Source organism: Falco biarmicus, chromosome 3 (genome assembly GCF_023638135.1).
Source record: "Falco biarmicus isolate bFalBia1 chromosome 3, bFalBia1.pri, whole genome shotgun sequence".
Lineage (NCBI taxonomy): Eukaryota > Metazoa > Chordata > Aves > Falconiformes > Falconidae > Falco > Falco biarmicus.
This window is the reverse complement of record NC_079290.1, coordinates 14889848-14913129: the sequence shown is the minus strand read 5'-3', so window position 1 is coordinate 14913129 and position 23282 is coordinate 14889848. Positions and strand designations below refer to the sequence as shown.

Below are 23282 nucleotides of genomic sequence, written 5' to 3'. Positions count from 1 at the left end.
CTGCTTGGCAATAAGGAAAACATCCCTGTGTTGTCAGCACTGTTTCCAGCACAAGTCCGAAACACAGTCACATACCAGCCACTATGAGGAAGAGTAACACTGTCCCAGCAAAAAACAGCACAACACAGTTCACTTGTAAAAGCTGTAATGGTTTGAGATATGTATAATGAAGATATAATTATTATGTAAAGTCTTAGATAAAAATATGATTGCTTTTTTAATAATTAAATTTTGAATAATTTTGCTTTGTCATCCTCAACAGTTTATGCTTGTCAGTTTTTCTGAATTCTGTTTTGGTTTTGAGATTGTAAAATTCTGGTAACCTCCATTTAAGAGACAGTAAATTCTAAACATTTCTGACTGCTGTAAATTTTTAGCAAATTAATGTTTAAATTGTCAGAAGTTAACTTTTCCTTATGTACCTACAGAGCTTGCTTTAAATAAAGGTCATTGAATGAGGCAAGTCAAGGTAGTATTAGGTTAAAAAAAAAAAAAAAAAAAAAAAAACCAAACACCATGGTAACAGATTTTTAAGAAAATTATGTTTGCTGCTTGCTTTTTTGCAATAAAGTAATATCCATGAATGTTCAAGTTGTACATAAAAGCCCTGATTTATCTTTTTTTCTTCACATGAACATACTTGGTACCATGTATGAGCAGCTCGGACCCTGAAATAGAAAAATCTCTTGGAATTATTACCATCTTCATTTTATGCCCTGCAACTTTTCATAGGTCATTTTTTGAAAGAATTTCAATTTGTTTTTTCTTTCGGGTGTGTTGGTAGAAGAAGGTTCCTGAGAAGTACCACTTCAAAACAGATGAGGGAGTTCATTTGAACATGAGTATAAAAGTCTTTCCAAATTCATAGTGAGTTTAGGAATTTTCAAAACTAATACAATACTAGAGTATGAATCCACCTTTCAGGTGCCAAAGCAAGCCCACTAAAAGGTGAGTGACAGCTGCAAGTAATTCTTACAATGCAATAATGACACACACTAATTTTACTTCCAACAATGAACAGGTGACTTCAGGATACAAAGCAACGATGATAACTAATGCACTTCCTCCCCCATTTCTGGACCCATTATTGTCTCCTTCACTCATGGAAGACTCTGAGCTAAGGCAGCTGGTCTTGGAAATATTGCATAATCTCATTGATCGGCATGACAACAGAGCAAAGCTCAGAGGGATACGGTAGTTCTTTCTCTTTGCTTTGGCCTACTTGAAATTCTAATTTAATATCTGAATTGATAAGTACTGTTGGTTTTTAAATTTTTTTCCTCATTTGAAATGTTAATGTACTGTTCTGATAAATGCACAGTGCTCAGCATCATTTATTGATGGCAGGAGCTTTACAGGTAAGCCTCAGTGCATGATACCTTAAATGACCATTGCCAATATCGGCTAGTTTAACCGGAAGACAGAATATGGTATTTTATGTAGAGAGAAAAAAAAAAGTGATTGTCATAATTCTGTGTATGTTTCTCCTTCTTCAAATGAAATGTGAATGTCATTGTTAAACATTGATATAATTAAAATGGAAATTACTTAAAGATTTGGTTGAATAGTTCATGTATTTCACATCCTCTTCCGCAGCTACTTTTTGCTAAAACAACGTTTTTGTTTCCTTTGTAGAATAATACCAGATGTTTCTGATCTAAAGATAAAACGAGACAAAATTTCAAGGCAAGACGTGAGCTTCATGAAAAAGGTAATAGGATGAAAAAGTGAACTTTCCTATCTGGAAAGAAGATAAAGTAACTGTTAAATTAGTTTGAGTCAGTGGGGTTGTGGGGGAGGCAGCCCTCCTGTTGAGTCACAAGGTTTGGAAGGTATCCCATTGCTTTCTAAACTCCTTCTCAGAGAGTAGTCTAGGTGCGGCTAGATCATCCTAGTCTCAGACTGTCAACTGTTTTAAGTCAAAAGGATTTATATGTGGAGCCACTCATCAGAGTCAATATTTGCCTGTCAGAGCCCAGTTTAAGGCCTTTCACTGAAACAGTTTCACAAAGTTGAAAAAAATTGATGCTTTCCTAAGGTGACAGATATGACAAGTTCAGCATTGCTGCTTATAAAAGCACTTCCTGCAAAAATCGACCTGGAGTTAAGAGTTCAGCACTTCTGTTAACAGTATTGTCCCAGGTGACATCTGATGTAGTCAAAGGCACAAATCTTAGTAAAGAGACATCCCTTCTTGGTGAGGAGAGGTCCAGGCCCGTTGACCCTGACCCGGTAGTTTGAGTTCTTGTCCTTAAAAAAAAGTCTACAGTGCCAGATTTTATACTCATGGTGAGATGGGACTAAGTCAATTATTGTGTGCTGACTGGCCCTTAAGGAGGTATCAGTTCTGGAAGGTCAGCAGGGTGTGCTGGAGCAGGGAGGATTCTGTACAGACCGACCTGTGGTACAGATTCACAGTTAGAGATGTGTGGGAGCCTTCCTGGACAGCAGGCTGTGAGGCCCCCACCTCAGCCCGGGTGTCCCTCAGTTATTTGTTAGACCACATCCATTACCTGTTTTGTGGGATAGGCATGCTGCTGGAGTCAAGCTCCCAAATCCACTTTGGGCCAAATACAGTTGTTCGTTGTTAGGTCGGGATGGGGGGGGGAGCACAGTGCCACAATAACTGAATCAGTTGATTTGCTTTTCTTCTATAACTCTGTTTGTGCAACAGGTTGCAAAGATCACTGTCGAGCAACTTTAATTCAAATTAGAGTGACTTCACTGTTGAGGTGCCCTAGACTTGAGAGGTGGTTCTGTGGAATGAAATTTTCATTTATATCTTCAGTGAAAATTTTTGCATGTATGAAATTAGAACAGTGTATATCTAAACCATTATTTTGAAAAAAACCTTCCCTATAGTTAGATCCCTATGCAGCATTTTATTTATGCTTGGTAGTAGTTTCTCGTTTGTATAGCTTTTATTTTGTTGTATTTTCAGATTAATTTTTATTTATAAATCTTTTTAAAAAAGCCTTTGTACAGGGACTTGTGTCTTACCTTTTAGGTAAAGAGATTAAAGAAATTTAACTTTGAAGAAAAAATGCATCTCCTTACAAGTTTGTTTTTACAGGACATTATGCCAGTTGACTTTTGAGTATGTTTGGTTCTAAAGAAAAACAGGTGGTTTTTTTTTTTAGATGATGATAATGTAGGGTGAAATTCTTTATAGTAAACACCTTATTTTCTTTGTGGGAAATATACTTACAGTTATTTAGTGTGGTCTGTCATTCTTGACTGTGGTTTATGTGTGTAGATAGGTTTGTAAACAAAAAAATACAAATTACTGAAGTCACCTCTAAAGCAGGCTAGAACATATATCACTGTTAGCTGAGAAAATATATTGACTTCTTCCAGCTATCCCATGCTACTTTGCTTCCTGTTAGCTGTGAAATAAAAAAAATTGTCTTCAGAGTGCTAACTTAATTTAATATTCTAATTATAAAACAGAATAATTGCACTTTAAGTTGTCCAGAGGCAAAAATACTACATATGTAATAACATGCAAACTAGAGTTGTGCAACTTTAAAGTAATATTGCAAGATAAATGTTCTTGCTAAATTAGTACAGTTAATACTCCTTGTAGTAAATTTACACCTGTTTTGGTTAATACTAGAATTATGCAAACGTAAAGATTACTTCAACATTGGCAATTCTTGCATTTTGCCATCTTCTGGGAAGATACTGTGTGTTGAGAAGATCCATGTATTAATCTATTTTCATGTGCAAGTTTAATTCTTTATCAGTGAGATGAATAATTTCATTACTTTTATTTTCCAAATATGCCTTTATTTTCCAAATATGCCTTGTCTTTAAATAGCAAACTCTTACAATGCTTATTTCATAATGGCTTCTGTGCTTTGCTAGTAGCTTGGTTTCCCACTTTTGTAAATAAAACATATATTTGAACATCTATATATTTGATTTTAGAAGTAATAAAATAAACAATGCCATCTTTATTATTTCTTACGTGTATATGTCCTGCTTGAAAAGCAGGTGTTAAAAACGAGTTTTCTCCTTCTGGAGCTGATCTACTTCTTCCAGAGATAAAGCATCAGTCCTTAGATCTTGAAAATCAACTGGGTCAACTGATACAGACCTGTATCCTCTACAGACTAAGAATGCTGGAGTGGTACTGGGTTGTTGCATGCAAAACCTGCTGCTTATCCTGCCTTTCTGTGGTTTCTTTTGTTTTGGGGTTTTTGTTTGTTTGTTTTGGGGTTTTTTTGTGTTAAGATAATAGTTTCTTTACGAAGATTGGTTAGGCACAGTGTTACAAGGAAGGGAAAGTCACTTTTAATTTGAGGGTCCTTCATTAGATAATCAGCGTTCATCACTACAGTTAGTGGAGGCCTCTATGTACATTAGAGAGCCCTACTCATCTTCTGAAACATCCTCTAGAAGAATTTTTTCTTAGTTTGCTATTCAAGGAGACTTGCTTAGTGAATAAAAGTGATATCTTCACAAGGATAACCCTTGAAAGCTCTTCAGTTACTTGAATGTTCTTGTGGATGTTTCAAGATCTTCTTTTTCCCCCCTCCTTTTCATAAATGGGCAGATTTATTTCTGAATATTTCAATAGGAAATGAATGCCAATGTCTGACACGCAGTGCAATATTCACATGCAGTTCTCTGTATATTCCCCACCTGTATAGTTCTACATTAAATAGTACTGTATTTATACAGAAGCTGTTGTTATAGTAGTCTTGATTAATCGTACTTTTTTGTGTGTATATGTATATACATGTATTTTATTTTATCCTTTTTTATTAATTCTTTATCTAAAATAACATCAAAGTTGGCCCTGCCTGGAGTAGGGATAGGAATAGAGGACCTTTAAATAGCCTTTCTAACCTAAAGTATTCTGTGATTTTAGTACTCATTTTCCCTTTTTTGTCTTTTATAGCATGGTCAGCAGTTGTACAGACACATCTACTTAGGCTGTAAAGAAGAAGACAATGTCCAAAAAAACTTTGAGCTACTGTTTACATCTCTAGCTCTTACCACAATTGAACTAGCCAATGAAGAAGTGGTTATTGATCTCATTCGATTAGCTATTGCTTTGCAGGTATGAGTCTAAATCAGTGTTGCATTCATTGAGGGATAATTTGAATTTTTAATTGGAGATGTGGATAACTTTTTTTTTGTTTGTATATTGATCTTCAGATTGGAATTCACATAATTCAGTTTGAATTTGATCAATCCATTAAGGAAGTGTACTTTGTTCTTGCCACTATTAATAGGGAAGCTTCAACTAATCAGATTTGTTACAAACTTCTACAGCGTGTTCTCTTCAGGAAATATAGGAGAAGTGATATTTGTTGAAATATTCCCTAGAATGACTGATATTATTTAACAAATTGACAAGGTTTTCTTACAACCTGTGATCATGAATCAGTATTCCATATACATTGTGTGGGTTGTCCTCACTTTGGGAGAAAGCTTTTTGTTAATTGATCGATTGGAAATATTTGTTGAAACAGGCTATTTAATCTTACTTTGGGGTAAAATTGTATGAATGTATTGACAGCCTTTATTCCTTTACATTTCCTTTACAGGATCAAACATTATTTCATACTTGCATACAGTACTCAGTGAAACAGTGTAACTTAGTAGATTTATCTGTGTTGAAATTAAAGCATTCCAAAAAAAATTGTGCTAGTATGTGCCATAGAAATTTGAAGTTGTCCTGTATCCCCAGTTCACTTGCTGTCATTAACCTTATTCCCTAGTGTGCACCTGCATTATGAAACCTCTGAAACGCAGAGTGCATCCTCAGTTTTAACATGTCACTGAACCAAATCCTTACTTGATGAAAATGACATTGTGAGTTTTACTAGAGCAAAAATAATACAATCTGAATAAACATAGAAATGCTAATAAGCATTAAATAATTCCCTTTATGGTACTATGTATCTGTGACTCACAAGAGTGTTTTTTATTATTAAACTACTGTTTCTAATTTCTAATTTTCCTTTAAAAAGTTAGGATCAGCAGGTGGTAAGGACAAGAGACTTTACAGTCATTAACCTGTACTCTCTGAGAAACAGAGGTTTGAGTTGAGTAGATTTATTTCTCTTCATGGGGGTTGAATCCTTCAAGTTCTTTTAACTCTGGATCAATATATAGATGTAATTCAGGAGTGAGCTAAAAGATTAGGATTTTAAGATAAGAGGTATGAAATGCTAACTAATACCAGATAGTCATCATATGTCAGCTAGTGTTACTAACAATAATTTCAACTTTCATATATTCAGGACAGCCTGTTAACTTGAAAAGTATGATGCTATCCTTTATATTTCAGGACATTGCCATCATCAATGAGGATAATCTGCCAATGTTCAATCGTTGTGGTGTAATGGCATTGGTTGCAGCATATTTAAACTTTCTGAGTCAGATGATTGCAGTTCCTGCTTTTTGTCAGCATGTCAGCAAGGTAACACATAATTAAGTCATTTAAGTCAGTTTAGAACAGTACATATCCTACTGTAAAATGGGTAAATAACTTGTCAAGTAATTGCTTGTGGTGTTGATCTCCTGTACTTGTGTCCACAAACATTGCTCTTTGTCTTCAGTCTCCAATGGCATTACTTGCAGACTCTAAAAATTATGCACAGAATATTCTTCTCTCAGGGTATAGCATTTGTATTTTGTTTATGGTACCATATATAATGGGCTAAATCCCCATCTGGTATAAGACTTTACAACCTCCCTGGTTTTGGTAACAGTACTGACATGCACAAGACCTGAGAACTAGATTTTTAGTCTAAAGGGTGAGTGCCACAATCTTTCTCTGGTTAAAATAAATTCTAAAGGCCTAATTTCTGCTGAGGTAGATGTTAGTGAAGGGTTGGTAATCTGCTACAGTAAAACCTCTTTAGGCAATTTAGTCATTGGAGAAAACAGCTATGGAACTACTCCATTTCTGCTGTTTGTCTTGGGTTTTTTTTCAGGTCATCGAAACTAGAAGTTTGGAAGCATCTTATTTTCTGCCAGAAACAATTTTCAAGGACAAATGCAAGTAAGTACATATAGAATGTGAAATAAGGAACAGTGAAGTACCTATTTTACCATTAAAAATCACACATTACTGAAATACATTGCATATGTGAAAAATAATTTAGAGGATTAATAGCGTACAGAATAGGCAGAAGAAAACCAAGCATTAAAAGCATATATGGAAAAAAATATGTTTTTCAGACTTTTTTTACTGTAGTGAGAGGCATTTACATCCGCCCAGTATGATGCTTGGTGTAAGTGCTAACACAGCAAAATGCATTTTCACTGAATCACAGAATGGGTGAGGTTGGAAGGGACCTCTGGAGATCACCTGGTCCAATGCTGCTGCTCAAGTAGGGTCACCTGGAGCAGGCTGCCCAGGACCACATCCAGATGGCTTTGAAATATCTCCAAGGATGGAGACTCCACAACTTCCCTGGGCGACCTGTGCCAGTGCTTGGTCACTCTCACAGTAAAAAAGTGTTTCCTGATGTTCAAGCAGAACCTTCTGTGTTTCAGTTTGTGCCTGTTGCTTCTCGTCCTGTCACTGGGCACCACTGAAAAGAGCCTGACTATTGTCTTTCCATCCTCACTCCCTTAAGGTAGTTGTATACATTGATAAGATCCACCTTCTCTTCTCCATGCTGAACCATCCCAGCTCTCTCAGTCTTTCTTCATTGGAGAGATGCTCCAGTCCCTTAATCTACCTTAGTGACTCGTTGTTGAACTCTTGTCTCTACTGTTGTGGGGAGCCCAGCACTTCACACAGTACTCCAGGTACGGTCTTATCAGTGGTGAGGGGAAGGATCTCCTCCCTCAACCTGCTGGCAGTACTCCTGGTACAGCCCAGGATACCCTTAATCTTTTTTGATGAAATGGCACGTTGCTGGCAAATGGGAAATACTATTACTCTGCAGGTTTTTCTATGTAGAGACCATATTCTTTCAAGATGTGCAGAATAGGTGAGGAACATACTGATAACCAAGAAACGTTAAGATAATTTAAACTGTTACAGAGGTATTAAATGGAGCAATTCGGGGCTGTATATTTATTCCTAAAAAACTAAGCAATTTTTATTTCCATCAAATCATTGCCATTGACCCTTTTTGGTTGCTTGCATACACTGGAAAAGTACTTTGCGTAATGAGCAAATATCTGTTGGTAGATAATAACTTCAAATATATATTTTCACAGTCTTCCAAAATCCTTAGAGAAGGATGAAAAAAATTTATTTTTCCTGACAAACAAGATTGCAGAATCATTAGGAGGCAGTGGATACAGCGTGGAAAGATTGTCAGTTCCATATGTACCCCAGGTAACAGGTGAGTGGTGATTAGTGGCAAGACTACTAAGTAGCAGTTACTAAGAATGCTTTCTTAAAGTGTTGTGTGCCAATGAAATGTAATGTGCCTACTTGGCAACAAAACTTAATCCTAAGTGTAATTTCGTTTTCCAAGATGTTTTTTTTCCCCCCTCATTAGCAGCTGTATTATTGCTAAGAAGTTTCAACACTGTGCCCTTTAAGATTATTTTTTCCTTAAATTCAGGAGGTGGGGCAGAAAGTTCTTGAACCCACTTCTTTGTTAAAGTCTTTGCTTTTGAAAGAATACCTAAGAAGATAGTAGTGATGATTACTGTTCCTCACTCAGTATTAACTTGGTTAGAAGGTAAGGAAGGATTACACAAGTTGACATAGTTTATCCTTTTTATGTAAAGACTGGATTGGAACATATTCCATCCTTCTGCCATATGGCTTTGTGCTGACTTGAGTTATGGCTTTTGTAAAATTCCTGATGAGCAGATGTTGATTTAATCAAGAATTTTATGTCTTCCTCCATTAGATACCTATGCTAGCTTAATGTCAGGTAACACAATGAAAATAGCCTGAGGAAGATTTGTGAGAGTTTGTGCTACCTGGGATGCAAGCATAGTGTGTGAATGACTAGCTGGTATGTGGCACTGTGTGTTTTCAGGTTTTAATATATTTTCAACAGCCAATTGAGAAAAATGGGCTGAAAAACATTTTCTGAAGAATTTTTTTATTAACCATGTGTTGTTTTTCTGTGTACGTAACTGGTTGCTGTTGTAATAGATGATGGGGCATCCCTGTCTGAAACATGACCTTTTTGTGAAATAGAAGGACCTAGCAGGAAAATGTGATTCCTATGTTTTGTAGCACACACATAGAAAGAAACATAGTACATATGGACAGTGAATACCAGATCTATCACACTTACAGTATGATTCAGAGACATTGCTGCCTGCTCTTGAATAAGCTTTTTTGGATAGCTGCTATGGGAGGGAATGAGTTCTCCAGAACAGCAGATGTGGTTTTGTCCCAAGTGCTAGCAGGCAAACTAGCGATATATTCTGACACAACTGCAGTGTGTTGTGTTTTCTGTTGCTGGTTGTTGTCTTCTAAAAAAGGAAAATGTTGCTATACTTGACGGATTATTTCTTCTAGCGTCCAGAAAAATAGTTAATGTTACATTTTAGTATTGGCAGAAGAGGTAGGTAGCAAGTAAGGAAATGTTTTCAAATTTTTACTGAGTGAACGAGAAAAAGAGCCTAGCGTAAAGTTTCTGTTAAGCCTCCTCTAGAAACTGAGGTTTATTTGTACTCAAATGACCTTGCTAGGGTTTTCATGGGTAATTTGATTAAAATGCATTTCTACAGAGGAAGATAATGCAAGTTCTGATATCAAGGTTAAGTGAGTTTAACTGCAAATATGTGATTAACTGCCTTTTCAGGTGATGAGAAATGGCCATATTTAACACTAAATCTCAGCATATGTGAATCAGATTATTCTAGTTCTTTTGTAATCTTTTTGTAAAGAGCTGTAATCAAAACAGGTTCCATGTCTGTTATCATGTCTAATTAAGATCATTAATCTCTGATCCTGTGGAATAGAACTTCCAAGGTTTTGATTTAACTAAATCAAGATCAAAGTGAGTATCTTGGAATTCTTGAACTTTTCATTTTTTACTTAAGTGAAATGTTTCATTGCTAGTATTATAATGCTATAGTGCTCAAAACATACTATTTAATTTCAGTAAAAGATGGATCCAACTTTTCTATATTCCTGTGAAAGTTATGGTTGAACCCAGAAAGCCAGTAAAGCTTTTATCTTAATTATTTCTAGCATTTGTGAATATCAATGATATAATGCTTAACAATGACTTATAGACATAAAATCATCATCCTGTCTTTGTTTTAGGTTTTGGGACTTCTTATCAGTTTGAATGACATTAATATCTGCAACTTCCTGTACCTTGTTCTCTTCCTTATTTGGGGAGGGGGGAAGCTGATAATTTAAATGCACATTTAATAATTTTTTTGTCTATACATGTATAATTTTTTTTATTTAGCTCTATTTTCATCAGGCAAAAAACCTCATAAGTGCAGACACAAGTCAAAAGGTAAAACTGAGCTGTAGTCAGCCTGCTCTCCTGCTAGCTGTAGTGTGTCTGTATAGGATGTGCACAGTCAAAAAGACAATATGTTTTTAGAAGATCTTTAAGCCAGAAATTGTGTTGTACTTAGTGTATTTTGTGTTCCTTCTGCTTTTTTTTTTTATCTCCTTGATATACCTGTAGCAGTGTTACCAGCTGCAAGGTTTGTCTTTGTGTTTACTCTTGATTTGGGATTCTACATTATATTCTGATTTTCTTTTTCAGAGCAGGTAGTAGGGCTGTAGGTATCATTTTTGTGGTAGTGCTAATTACCTCTGAGTGACGTTGCAAGAACTTGGTAAAAAGTTGGAAGGAGCTCTCAGCTGTTCACAGAATGATGATTCATCTTATTGGCTGGCTTTTCAGGATGAAGGCCTGTTAGTGGCACAGGTATACATGCATATGTTCTGTGTGCATCCCACCAGCAGCTGGGCTTACATACTGCTCACCAGCTGTCTCCTGGTTCGCAGTCTCCCCAGTCACTGGCACCTGAATATGTGAGTCCCCACGGCCCACAGCCCCAGTCCAGCTGCTGATACAGATCCCAGCTGTGCGTAGAAGCGCAGACATGTGTGTACATGTGGGTCTCAATAAACCCCCCAGGCTCCATGGTCTTTCGGACAGTTGGCCTGAGCCTCCTGGTTGCTCCAGGTGCCTCCCCCTCAGAGACACAGAGCGCCAGACACACACAGACACCCCTTGCTCCCAGGCCACTTGACCCACTCACCTGCTGGTCCCGCTTGATATTCCCTCGTGATCACACATTGATACTGTGCACTATCACTTGCTCCAGACACACAGGCCTTCTGACCTGTGGTCTGACTCCAGGTGCTGCGCTCAGACCCCCATGTGCACACCTGCACAAAGAATAGAGTCCCTCCCCCAGGAAAAGAGAAATGGAATTCAATCAGAAGATGGGGCAGGCTGTGCTGGTGATGCTCAGAGCAGGGCCAGATGCAGGTACCGATCAGTAACTGGTTTACATGGGACTGATGCCTTCACCCAGTATTTTCCTTGCTTGCTCCTTCTCAAACCATCTCAGTCCTCCTTTTCCCCACCCTTGCTTCCTCCCCTAAACATCCCTTACTGAGCCTTACGCAATCCCAAGATGCTGTTCCCCTGCATCCCACAATGTGTTCGGTACCCCAGTCACCGATACCGCCACAGTCAGTGAGGTGACCCAGAGAGCTGCTCCCACTGCCCTATGGGTGGGTGCCTGGGACAGCCCTGGCAGGGGACAGGGCAGTGGTTATTAGGGCTCCGCCACTGCCCTGGTGCCACTGGGCTCCTTTGTGTGTGTGGAGATGGCCTTTACATCATACAACAGAAAAAATGGCAATTTTCACAAATTTTTACTCACTTAATACATTGAAATTAGAGACAAATGGGCATTTTTATTAGGCAAGTAGAGTGAGGCATCCACTGCAAAAATTAATTCTATCCAAAGTAGTCCCAGAAATGTATCTTCTGGTGTTTGCATGTCGATTGCAGAGAGAGCAGCAAGATGGCAGCAAAGATGTAGTTTTGTCTTGTGTTTACTCTTGAGGGATAAGGTGCTTTCCTCAGACTGTGTGTACTGGGTCGTGTACCAGTGAGCCATCAGGGATTAAAAATTAAGTAAATCCTTCAAAATGCCACTTCAAATGCTTCCGGGTCTCTGAGAACCTGGCAAAGATAGCTAGAATTCAGGTGTTTTTTCACTAATCTTGTTCTGTCACTGCCTCTTGATCTTAAAATGGCATTTTGTTTATGTGACTTGTGAAAGTTATTTCTTGATTTTCAAAAGCTGAGTATGTTCAGCTCTGCTGGAATGAATCCTGTTTGTTCATACTCAATATTTGCACTGCAAAAGGGCTTCGCTAGAAGCAGTTTAAACAAAGGCTGCAGAAGAACCAGCATAAATTACCTTGCGAGGGGGTGGGGGGTGGTTTACAGTTGCTCCCCTTATCTTAGTATCAGGTGCCTGTAGGTGCTTCTAACTGTGCAGTTCAAGTCATCAGAAAATAATGGCCAGGTCTAAAAGTCTTGATCTCAGCTAAAATATGAAATGTGCCATCACAATTCATGGTTTTGTAAATGAGATACACAGAAGTCAGGCCACTCAAGTCTCCATTTGTCAGAGGATCCTCATGACATGTCTGTAAATGTATTTTTACTGATTTTTTTTTTTAATATTTTGTTAATGGATTAAATGTCAGAAATGAGAAAATTTTATTGGTGTGTTTGTCTCGGGAATGCAATCACAAAAGGAAAATCCATCAACTGATGGATCATTTGATGATGATCTGCTTATGCATTAATGAAATTGTTGTGCTCCTTTTAGTATTAGCACAGTTGGTCTTACTCTGAAGAGGCCAGCTGGACTTGCTAAAATGTTTTTAGGAAGTTAGAAACGGAAATTTTTCTTCCAAGTAGATTTTTAGACTTCTGACTGAATATGGTGCTTATAGTAACAAGAACAAGGAAGGAGTGCTGTTCATTTCATTCAGAAATCTTCATTTCTTCTGTCAATGAGGCAGCTTCTAAGAAGCCCTTTTCTGTTTCAGAATACCTTCAGATTAAGATCTTAATATTTCATTTTCACAATGAAAAAAATATTTGTAAATTACTCTGCAGCAATATATCATCATGTGCTATGTCATTTATTAGGCATTTGATAAGATCTCATATTTTTTTTTTAAAAAAATCTGGTGTTCTAAGGGAAAGTTGGCAAGGTCTGGGATCAGAGGGGGAAGGGACAACAAAAAGGTTATTTTCCTTCATATTTAGTAACTCAGATCAGTAACTGGTAACTTTTCACAACAGTCCAAATGATAAAATACATGATCTTTGGTTAGATAGGCATATAGAAACAAATCAGCATCTGATGCGTAGAAATTTGATTGATCGTGTTTCAACTGTTATACAAAAGTGAGATAAGTTGTTTTTCTTCTAGATGAGGACAGACTCTCTAGGAGGAAGAGCATTGTGGACACAGTATCTATTCAGGTGGATATTCTGCCTGGCAATAACACAGAGGATAAGGTATGAAAATGGTGGAATATTTTAAAGCAGTATATTCAGGGGAGGGGGGGATGCAAATGAAGTTTTCCCAGAAAGTCTTGTATCTAATTGTTTTAGCAATATAAATTGTTTTGTTATTTTGATTTATTTTTTTTTACTCCTGTGTTTGTAGAAATGTGATCTTGCTGTAAAAAACATTTTGTTGTTATAGTTTTTACAGATAGTGCTGCAGAATATGGTAGTAATACATATCTATGCTGAACAACTAATATTTTGTGAGTAAATATCCTGAAATATTTTCTTTGGATTTTGAGGGATCAAATGGAGTCCTGCATCTGTATATCTGCATCATCTGAAGTATCTTGAGCATCTTTTTCATCAGCATGGGGCTGACAGATAGAAGAATAGTGGGACACCTGCTGTCTTTGAGGGTGGCAGGTAAAGGCTGGGCAGGCTACATACATAGACCAAAACAGTTTAGCACACAGTGCTTCATAGTCACAGGAAGAATAAGGTAGCAATAAAAAGTTCATATGTAGTGTACAGGAGCTGATGCTGATTACCCCTTAGGAAGACTGCATTATAAGTTAAATGATCCCACATCTTATGACACTTCATTTGAAGTATGTCTTAAAATAAATTTCTATTTCTGCTGAATCTTTTTCAAGATTCTGCTGATTCTTATTAACCAGATTTCTCCTGGCTGTGATGGAGATTAGCTGTTGAAATTGAGGCGTTTGGACCTGCAAAAGAAACCTACCTTTGCCATCTTCAAGCACAAACCAGCTAGGGATATGAAACAATGTGTGGATAGAGTCAAGGTGAATGTTAGTTAAAAATGCAATATTAAGCTATTGCAAAGGAGCAAGTTTCATTTTAGAACTTATGGACAGAAGTGATTTAGGTTTTGCATCACTGTTATTTTTTCTTTCTGCTTTGTGCTGATGATACCTCAGATGGTATTTTGTGTTCATTTGCTGTCATGCTTTAGCAAGCATAGAGATAAACTAGACACAAGTTAAGAAGAAAGAAGAAAAGCTGTTTGAAAAAAAGCCAGATTATCACAATTTTTAGCTTTCTGAAGGAAGTAAAGGCTCCAAATAGGAATGGGGGTGTTTGCAATTAGTATCCTTTTTAAAAATCTTTTACTATATGTTATTGTATTATGTATTACATATTAAAATAATGTGTTACATGTATGATATTGAACATCTCTCATGAAAGTAGAGTTAAATTATAGAAGTTTCCACTTCAGATTTAGGTGATTATGCTGATGTGTTAAGCATTGATCTATGGACATTTTTTGAAGATGATACAGCAGTTGTAGATAAATCAAAATCTTTGCATGAGTTCTCAGTTTAATGTGGTACAATGTCTTGGATAATGAATTACTGTTTATCTTTCTTATAAACAAGAATTTTATTGATCAGAAATGCATGAAATGAAGCATTCCTCCTTTAGTTGCTTTGCAATGTTTGTTTACAATGCAAAGGGAAAACCAGTACTTTCCAATTAACTAACTGCCCTTTGATACCTATATCATGAACAACTGAAAAACTGGTAGATAGTCAAGAATGAACTTCTCGTTGCCCTTAAGATCACTGAATCCAACTGTTAACTCAGCACTACCCAGTCCACCACTAAACCATGTCCCCAAGTGCCACATCTATATGTCTTTTAAATACCTCCAGGGATGGTGACTCAACCACTTCAATAATGGTGCTCTGTAATTTTGGCTAATCTTGTGCCTTCGTAATGTGCATTTTTGGCCACCTGCCACATAAGGTGATAAACTGGATGTAACTCAAGAGGAGGAAAAAAGAAAAAACTTCAAGTATATTATATCTTGTTTTATTCCTATGTAGATTAGTAAGTATAACATTATCCAAAGGACCATGAGGCTTTATGATTGCAAGGATAAACCACTTAATGGAAGTTTTAGGATTAATGATGTATGGTATCATTGGTACACTGTCTGAGGTAGAAGACTGTTTATTCATAAAATATCTGTTACTGTATACAATACAAATGAAATTCTTTTGTACATGCAATCAAACGTTTTTTTGTTGTGGCAAGTCTGCTAGTGAATCCTGTTCAGGAAGATGGTTTATTCCATAGTTACCACCATTTATAAGATGAAAACACTTGTAAAAGTAGCTAGGTCTTCTGATATTAATAACAAAGTAAAATGCTGGCTAATATCGGCAAGTACTATGGTTGTTAATTAGAAATCTGAAAGGCTGCCATAAACAAGTAATATTTCCCAAATATGAATTGTGTAAAAGGTGATTATTTCAAAACCTGAATACTCTATCTCTAGCCACATCCACAAATATTTGGCATAAAGGGTGTTTTGCTGTGTCTTTGTTAACCTTTTATATATTCAGAGGTAGAGAATACAATGCTAATGTGGTAAAATCTGTTAGAAAAGTATCATTTACAGCTCCATCTCCTGGAACATCACCGATGTAAAAAGGAAACAGTTACTTCTGGCTTTTCCATTTACTATAGGTCAAATCAATGAATTGAAAAACTGAAGGAGTTTAGAGTCTTCTGAATAGGGTAAAATAACTTTTTGCTACCTTACAGATCTTTTATCTTAAATCATATTAGACCATTCTAAACAATTAGTGTTTATAAGGAAAAATAAAAGTGCTGGCAGTTTACATGTAGTTAGTTTTGAAGGATTAAAGTAAGGCAGTCCAAGGCAAGAAACCATGGTATATTCAAGTGAACACTGTTCTGCCACCTAAGCGTTCTCCCCCTACTACTATCACAGTGGTTTCACTGTAAATATACTTAATGATACAGAAACTCTAGGTCTACAAAGAATTGAAACTCAAAAGATCCATGAGCTGGAGCTCTTCAGAGAAAATGTTCGTGCATCTTTGGTAATTTTGCAGCCCCAAGCAATTCCTAATGAAGTACATCTGCAGCAACAAATGGATATTCATATTGCTAAATGAACAGATTTTCTCAGTGCATCAAATAGAGCTTGTTAAGAAGAGCCTTTTAGCTCCAACGTTTATGGCATAAGCACCAAATTATTGGGAGCCCGTACTGGTATGAAGTTAGCCTAAAGCAGTAATAAATTTCCACTCTACCCTTTGCTACCATCTCTTCTTTTAGTACCACATTGCTGGTAGCTCAGCTAGTCTCAGGAAGCAGTTGCTCTTATTCACAAGAGCTGTCCAAGAACCAGTACTGACGCTTAACTATAGAAACACCGCAGCATATTCCTGACCCAAAGGACTGTTCTGCCAAAATTAAGTCCTTTTCCAAAGTATTGTTGCCATAGACTGTCTTGGCTAGAACTTGGAAAGTTTTTCTTGATCTTGTTTGATAACAATTTCCTCACTAATTGCAGTGGCTTAAAAACATGAATTAGTGATCTGTCAGCTGTAATAGAACCTCCAGATAAAGCTATTAGAAACTTGTAAGGCAGAAAATGCTGTGGCTGTTTTGGCCTTCTGTATTTATCACATTCCTTATTTTTTAGAAGCTTATATGTTACATGTGAGGTTTTAAGGGGCTTTGTTTCTTTGTGTTTAGGTTGATAATACTGAAGAAATCACCTTTGAAGCTTTGAAGAAAGCAATTGGTAAGATTTATTACAGTTTTTATGCAGCATAGTTCTAGCTTACTGTGAAATTGCTACAGAAAAAGATATGGTCAGAATAACAATTAAAATACTACGTTTAGGTTTATTCAGTTAGTAAATTTATTTAAAACCAGCTATGTATTTCTAAATTTCTGAAATGATATCTTGATAATTTTAGTGAATTCAGTTTCTGAAGCTAGTGTGACTGAATGACAAGCATCTGGAAATGGCTGTCATCTATTAAATTTGCCCTTATAGTCCAAGCTATAAATAATGTGAGATTTTCAAGTTCCATTGAGTAATTATTTATAAAACAACTTAGGTATTTTTTGCATACCAAGACTTTCAGGTTTTCAGTGCATTCAGAAAACAGATTGTAAGGTACACATTGCGGACTTCAAAAACACTTACTTTTTTAAAAAGAATATTTTTATGACAAGCGACCTAGTTACCAGAACTGAGAATTATCATTGTTCCTTCTTTCATATCACTAATTACTAATAAATGCTGTTCGGTCCACCAAAATCTTGTCCAAAATATGGAATAGACTTTAATGTTTTAAACAATAGGCACTGACATTTTCAGTAAATAAATTTGACAGTTTTCCTTAAATTCATTACATGCTGGAAAGTTCCAGCTGGTTGTAGCTTCACGCAGCCTATGGAGGTTGAACTCACTTTTCCCAAATTCTAATAGAAAATTCTGCCCACCTATCTTCATGATACTGGGAGGGAAGATACTCCGTTCTTTTCTGTTGAACTTGTTTGCAGTGACTGAGAAGTGCAGTCTTGAGTCCAGATGATAAAGCAAAAGGAAACCTGAATGTACTTGTAGTTAAAGCACATAGCAAGAAAGGGGTCCTCACACCAGCTCCCTGGAATTGTATCTGCATTTTTCTGTAGAAGCAATGACAGATGACAGCTTGCTTGCATATGGTTGCATCACTTCAAATACTGTGTATGCTTCTTCAGTGCACATTTGAAGGTTTATATCACTTGTACTTGATAGGCAAAGATTACGTTTGTTTTTTGGTTTTTTTTTTTAAACTTTAAGATAACAATGGACTTGAAGAACAAGAAAAAGAGAAAAGGCGTCTTGTGATTGAAAAGTTTCAAAAAGCACCATTTGAAGAAATCGCAGCACAATGTGAAACCAAAGTGAGTTTCTGAAAAATGTTATACAGCATTGAAGATACTTGTATAAGCATTAAAGGGGATGTGCTGGCTAAAGGTGATTTATATTATCATGTCGCTGCTGCTGTTACTTCTGAAGAAGTTCAGATCTTTGTCCTCAGTTGTTGTGTCCACTATTATATCAGTGTTTGGAGACTCCAGTTATTTAAAGTGTGCTTTTGGTTGTTCCTAGACCATTTGAAAAGGAATGGAAGTCTTGTACACTCTTCATCTTAATGTTTTCCTTGCTATCTTTGAAATCTAGATTCACAGTCCATTCTTTTTTCATTCTGGAATAACTGGAGCAGTATTTAGCTCTTTATATATTTTGAATAATTTAAATGTATTTCAGGTTTGTTAAGCAAACTCACATCCCTCTTCAGGGTTCAGAATCCTTGCAGCAGTGTAAAAAGAAATCAAGACAAGAAATGCTGCCTAGATTTGCCATGTGGTGTTGTGGAACATGCTCACTGAGTGTGGCCTTGCTCATTCCTTTTAGCGGTTCAATATATAGCAGTTAATAATTTGCTATTTCATTTTATTTTTCCCCTAGGCAAACTTGCTCCATGATAGACTTGCACAGATACTGGAACTCACCATTCGGTAAGGCTTTATGCAAGAAGAATATAATAAATGAAAAATTAGTTATAAAGTTAATTGTGACTGCTTTCAGATGGGTCGTGTCATAGTGCTCTTAAAAACATGTAATAGGCAGGAAAGAATTGTTTTATATGAATGTTGTTGTTTAACCCTGGTAGGCAATTCATCCCCACACAGCCACTGACTCACTCCCCTTCAGTGGGATGGGGAAGAGAATTGAAAGGGTAAAAGTGAGAAAACTCATGGGTTGAGATAAAAACAGTTTAATAGGTACAGAAAAAGCAGCACGCGCAAGAAAACAAGGAATTCCTTCACTACTGCCCATCGTCAGGCAGATGTTCAGCCACTGCCAGGAAGCAGGGCTCCATCACACATAACGGTTACTTTGCAAGACAAATGCTGTAACTCCAGATGTCCCCTGCTTCCTACTTCTTCGCTTAAAGCTATTATTGCTGAGCGTGATGTCGTATGGTATGGAATATCCCTTTGGTCAGTTGGGGTCAGCTGTCCTGGCTGTGTCCCCTCCCAGCTTCTTGTGCCCCTCCCAGCCTATTTGCTGGTGTGGTGGGGTGAGGAGCAGAAAAGCCCTTGCCTCTGTGTAAGCGCTGCTCAGCAATAACAAAAACATTCCTGTGTTATCCACACTGTTCTGATCACAAATCCAAAGCACAGCCACATACCAGCTACTATGGAGAAAATGAACTCTACCCCAGCTAAAACCAGCGCGCTGAAAAAAAAGTAGTCTTCATCTAAAACAGTCACTTTGATTTTCATGGGGGTGTTTTGAATCTTTTTGGTAGTGGAGAATATCCAGAAAACATGTCATAGTATACTTACAGTATTTCTATGTATACTGGTAGTACTGAAGAATGCTGTTGTTTTACCATTGCTGTATCTGTTTGAGAAAGTATGTAGATATTGAACACCCAAAATAGTGCATGACGTTATTATAGACAGCTGTGAACATCCTTTGTGCAGCATAAATAGTATTTGTTAGTAATAAAATACATTTTCATAGCTCTGTAACATCAGCGAAGTTGATGGTTTAGATCAAAGTACAAAAAATAAAACCCAAGGCATGATAATTTCATTAGAATTTCAGGAATAGGATAAAATATGATTGGGGGTTGGTAGTTTACTCTTGTTTATCAGCTATTAGTGTATAACATTACAAAAAAGAAAGCAGTCTATAATTATAAATTATATATATTGATTGTTCTTCTCACACAGTCCTCCACCTAGCCCCTCAGGAACGATGACCATTACTGCTGGACATGCTCATTACCAATCTGTTCCAGTCTATGAGATGAAGTTTCCAGATCTTTGTGTGTATTAAGTGTCTTCTGAAGTCTGCTGGACATTATTTAGAGTAGAGTACAATAGAAAGAACAAGATGAGTTTTCAAATTTTATTGTTTATTTCATCTAAGCTAACTTTAAAATAATGATGGACGTGAGCCAAATACAAGTTACTCTAGCCAAACTCATGAGATGGTCTTGAGTTTTTTTCTTCTGTAATACAGATTTGTAGTTAGGTTTTTTCATAGATCATGTTTATTCATTTTCATATTTGAGTACATCTAAAAGTCAGATTTAAAACTTGTCTTGCCATATAGGTGAATATTTCAGTTACTCTAGGATATTGTATTTCTGTAAATTCCTTTATTTGAGGCATTGTAACTAAAGAACGTGTTGAAGCTGAATTGGGTTTGGTTTGGTTTGTTTCTGGTTTTGTTTGTTTGGTGTTTTCTTCCTCCTCTCCATCTCAACTATATATCCAAATAGAATGCTTTTGGCTTGCTTCATCTCGTTAAATGGAACCAGTGGAGCACTAACTTAGCTCCCTTTTGTTCATGCTGTCATAGCTAGTCAACTTGTTTATTTTGGACTATATGGAAAAAACCAATACCTTACATGTGTTCAAGTACAGTAAATGAATTAATGGACACTTCTTAAGTATTTTTTTGATGCATCACATAGGTGTATACACCCAGTGTATGTCATGTGTTTCTTGCTAAAAGTTAACTGCTTTGCCTAAGAGAGGAGAAATCTCCTCTCGAAGCACTGAATTGTGCAATATTTTTCATGTCTTAAGGTGTATGGTTTACAACTGTACTTTTGAAAATGCAGTAGTATTTTACTGTCTGCTTTAGTATAAATACACGAGAGATATATTTAGTATAGCAGAAAATAAACTGAGGGCATTTTAAATCATAAATACAGAAATTACAAATATATTCTCTGAGGTATTTCTCTGTAGTTTAATACAGCTTTTTAATGATATTTTAGAAATTGAAAGAAAACCGGATGAAACCATTTAAAGACCAGAACTCATTATATATCTTGTCAAGCAAAAGCATTTTTAGAGATGCATCTCTGTGTTCGTTTTTGTTTCATTTCTCAAACCTTTCTAGAAATAAGGAAAATATGGTAACTTTCATAGGTTTATGTATCTGAGTATATATTCAAATATAAGTGAAGTAAAACTGATATGGCAAATCACTGACATCTTGATAAGAGTTGTCAAAACTAGCTTTATGACTCATTAAATTCTGCAGACAAAAAAACCAGCTTTTGTTGATGCCATGAATAGTACATTTGAAGTCCCTTAATCTCTCTGAATCTGACTGAAGCAACACAAACATGAATGAATGTTCTCAAATATGTGTAATAAATGTAAAACATTTAAGTTAGCCAGCAGTTTCCATCAACAGCAATCAGGCCGTGAATAAAGTGATCTAACAATCTCTTAGCCCTGCTTTGAGCAGGAGCTTGGTTTTGATGACCTTCAGAAGTTCCAGCCTAAAATAATCTTTGACTGCATAATTCTAAGATGTGAATCTGGTTATCAGACCAGCTAATTAGCTGGTTTGAGCATTTGCAAGCCCACTGTAAAAAGGATTTTAATTTTTTTGAACTGTAGTACAGTATTCCACTGGACTACTTTTAAAAGCCTGATGTGACATAATATCAGCTACTTAAACCTATGAGATAACATGCTGAGACTTTCAGAAAGCATTCACAAAACTCAAAAGGTAATTGAGACCTTCTTTTCAGTTTAACAGTGCAATCACAGCTGTTAGTGGATGACGAAACAGCCCCTTATCTACAGCATTCCGTTGTGATTTTTACTGCTGCAGCGTTATCAGCCTGATCAGACCACAGTCTACACATAAATAGGACTCTAGCTTTTAGTTTTCACTTTTTCTTTTTTTTTTTTTTTTTTTTAAGGTAAGACATAATAGTTTTTTGGCCTATATAAAGAGTGTAATTTTTTAAATCGTAAATTTAACCTAGGGATACAATGTAAAACACTTATCCACTGTAATTTTTTAAGAATAACACTGCACTTTTGTACAAAAAGAAAATGAGGAGTCTAAGAAAGAATGTACTTCTGTTTACACTCTTGCAGTATGGAGACTGTGCTGTAAATACAGGATTGTTTCTGTGATTAAATTCTGTTGCATGAATGCTGCATGTGAAAATAACTAGATTCAGCATTTTGTTTTCTGTTTATGAAGTATTTTTTCATTTATGCTAATAGTAGGTTTCCATGTTTTCAATGTTCAAACGAAGTTTGTTTGGGAAATGCAGGTGTTGTGCAGGTATTGTGCAGGGAATGAAGAGCTTGTAACACACTGTGTTCACATGATATTTAATTTCTTCCTTTCTGGAAGTTCAGGGAGTCTGTAAGTTGATAATTGCTTCACTCGGGCCTTTCTAGAGAGCTGGGAGATAGGAGTGACTGTAAAATGTACTGTTTTGGTAGCTATTGTTATATGTAGCTAAAGAAAGAAACCAAATGGATTAAGAATGCCATTGTACAGTATAAAGTTGCTTTGTTTCACTTACATGTTCTTGAGACAAGTTGCAGAACTTAAAAGCTCCATCTGCATACTGGTCCTGTGTTATCTGCAACACATTGAGTGCTGTCACAATGTTTATAAATCAGTATCCAGCCCTTTAAATGTATTCCAGCTTTTGCTTTGGGTTCTCTTTCCCATTATGTCATTTGAAAAATTATAGCTTTTGATAGTGGGTCACATTAAAGTAAATTAAATCCTTGTTAATTTCAAAAGATAGAAATAGCCTGTTGTCCAAAATCAGAGTAGGGCTAATCTGTCTGTTGTTCTGATGGTCATATATTCTGTACTGTACGTAATGAACCATTTTCAATAAATGTAAGAACACACTGTGCAATCTATATTTAAGCAATAAAATAAATTAAAATTTAAAATTAATATTTCTGAGGTGTCGGTTAATTTTTATTGCTTACAATTAAAATGTCAGTGACATTTTTTTGCATGTAATATAGACCTAATTTTACACACCTTCCCCCCCCCCCGCAAATGTCATTGCATCGCAGCATTATTAAACTACTACTTTTATTTATGATTAAACTATTACTATTACTAAAAGCACCAAAATTTGAGAATGCAACAATTCAAAAATCACT

The 23282-nt window shown here is 36.3% G+C and overlaps 1 protein-coding gene across 5 annotated transcripts in view; it reads left to right on the top strand.

The window, feature by feature from the left end:
- Positions 1 to 23067, top strand: part of EFR3A (EFR3 homolog A) — an 87501-nt gene extending 64434 nt beyond the window's left edge. For 4 of the 5 annotated variants that reach the window (XM_056331249.1, XM_056331250.1, XM_056331248.1 and 1 more), the window contains 11 exons: positions 1022 to 1194; positions 1636 to 1711; positions 4907 to 5068; positions 6305 to 6436; positions 6954 to 7021; positions 8194 to 8321; positions 13387 to 13475; positions 17007 to 17055; positions 18109 to 18212; positions 18781 to 18830; positions 20058 to 23067. In XM_056331249.1, coding sequence (XP_056187224.1) covers positions 1022 to 1194; positions 1636 to 1711; positions 4907 to 5068; positions 6305 to 6436; positions 6954 to 7021; positions 8194 to 8321; positions 13387 to 13475; positions 17007 to 17055; positions 18109 to 18212; positions 18781 to 18830; positions 20058 to 20163 — 1137 coding nt within the window. In that variant the 3' untranslated portion in view covers positions 20164 to 23067. The remainder of the gene's footprint in view (positions 1 to 1021; positions 1195 to 1635; positions 1712 to 4906; positions 5069 to 6304; positions 6437 to 6953; positions 7022 to 8193; positions 8322 to 13386; positions 13476 to 17006; positions 17056 to 18108; positions 18213 to 18780; positions 18831 to 20057) is intronic. The other variant, XM_056331251.1, reaches the window with a different exon arrangement.
- Positions 23068 to 23282: the final 215 nt, after the last annotated feature.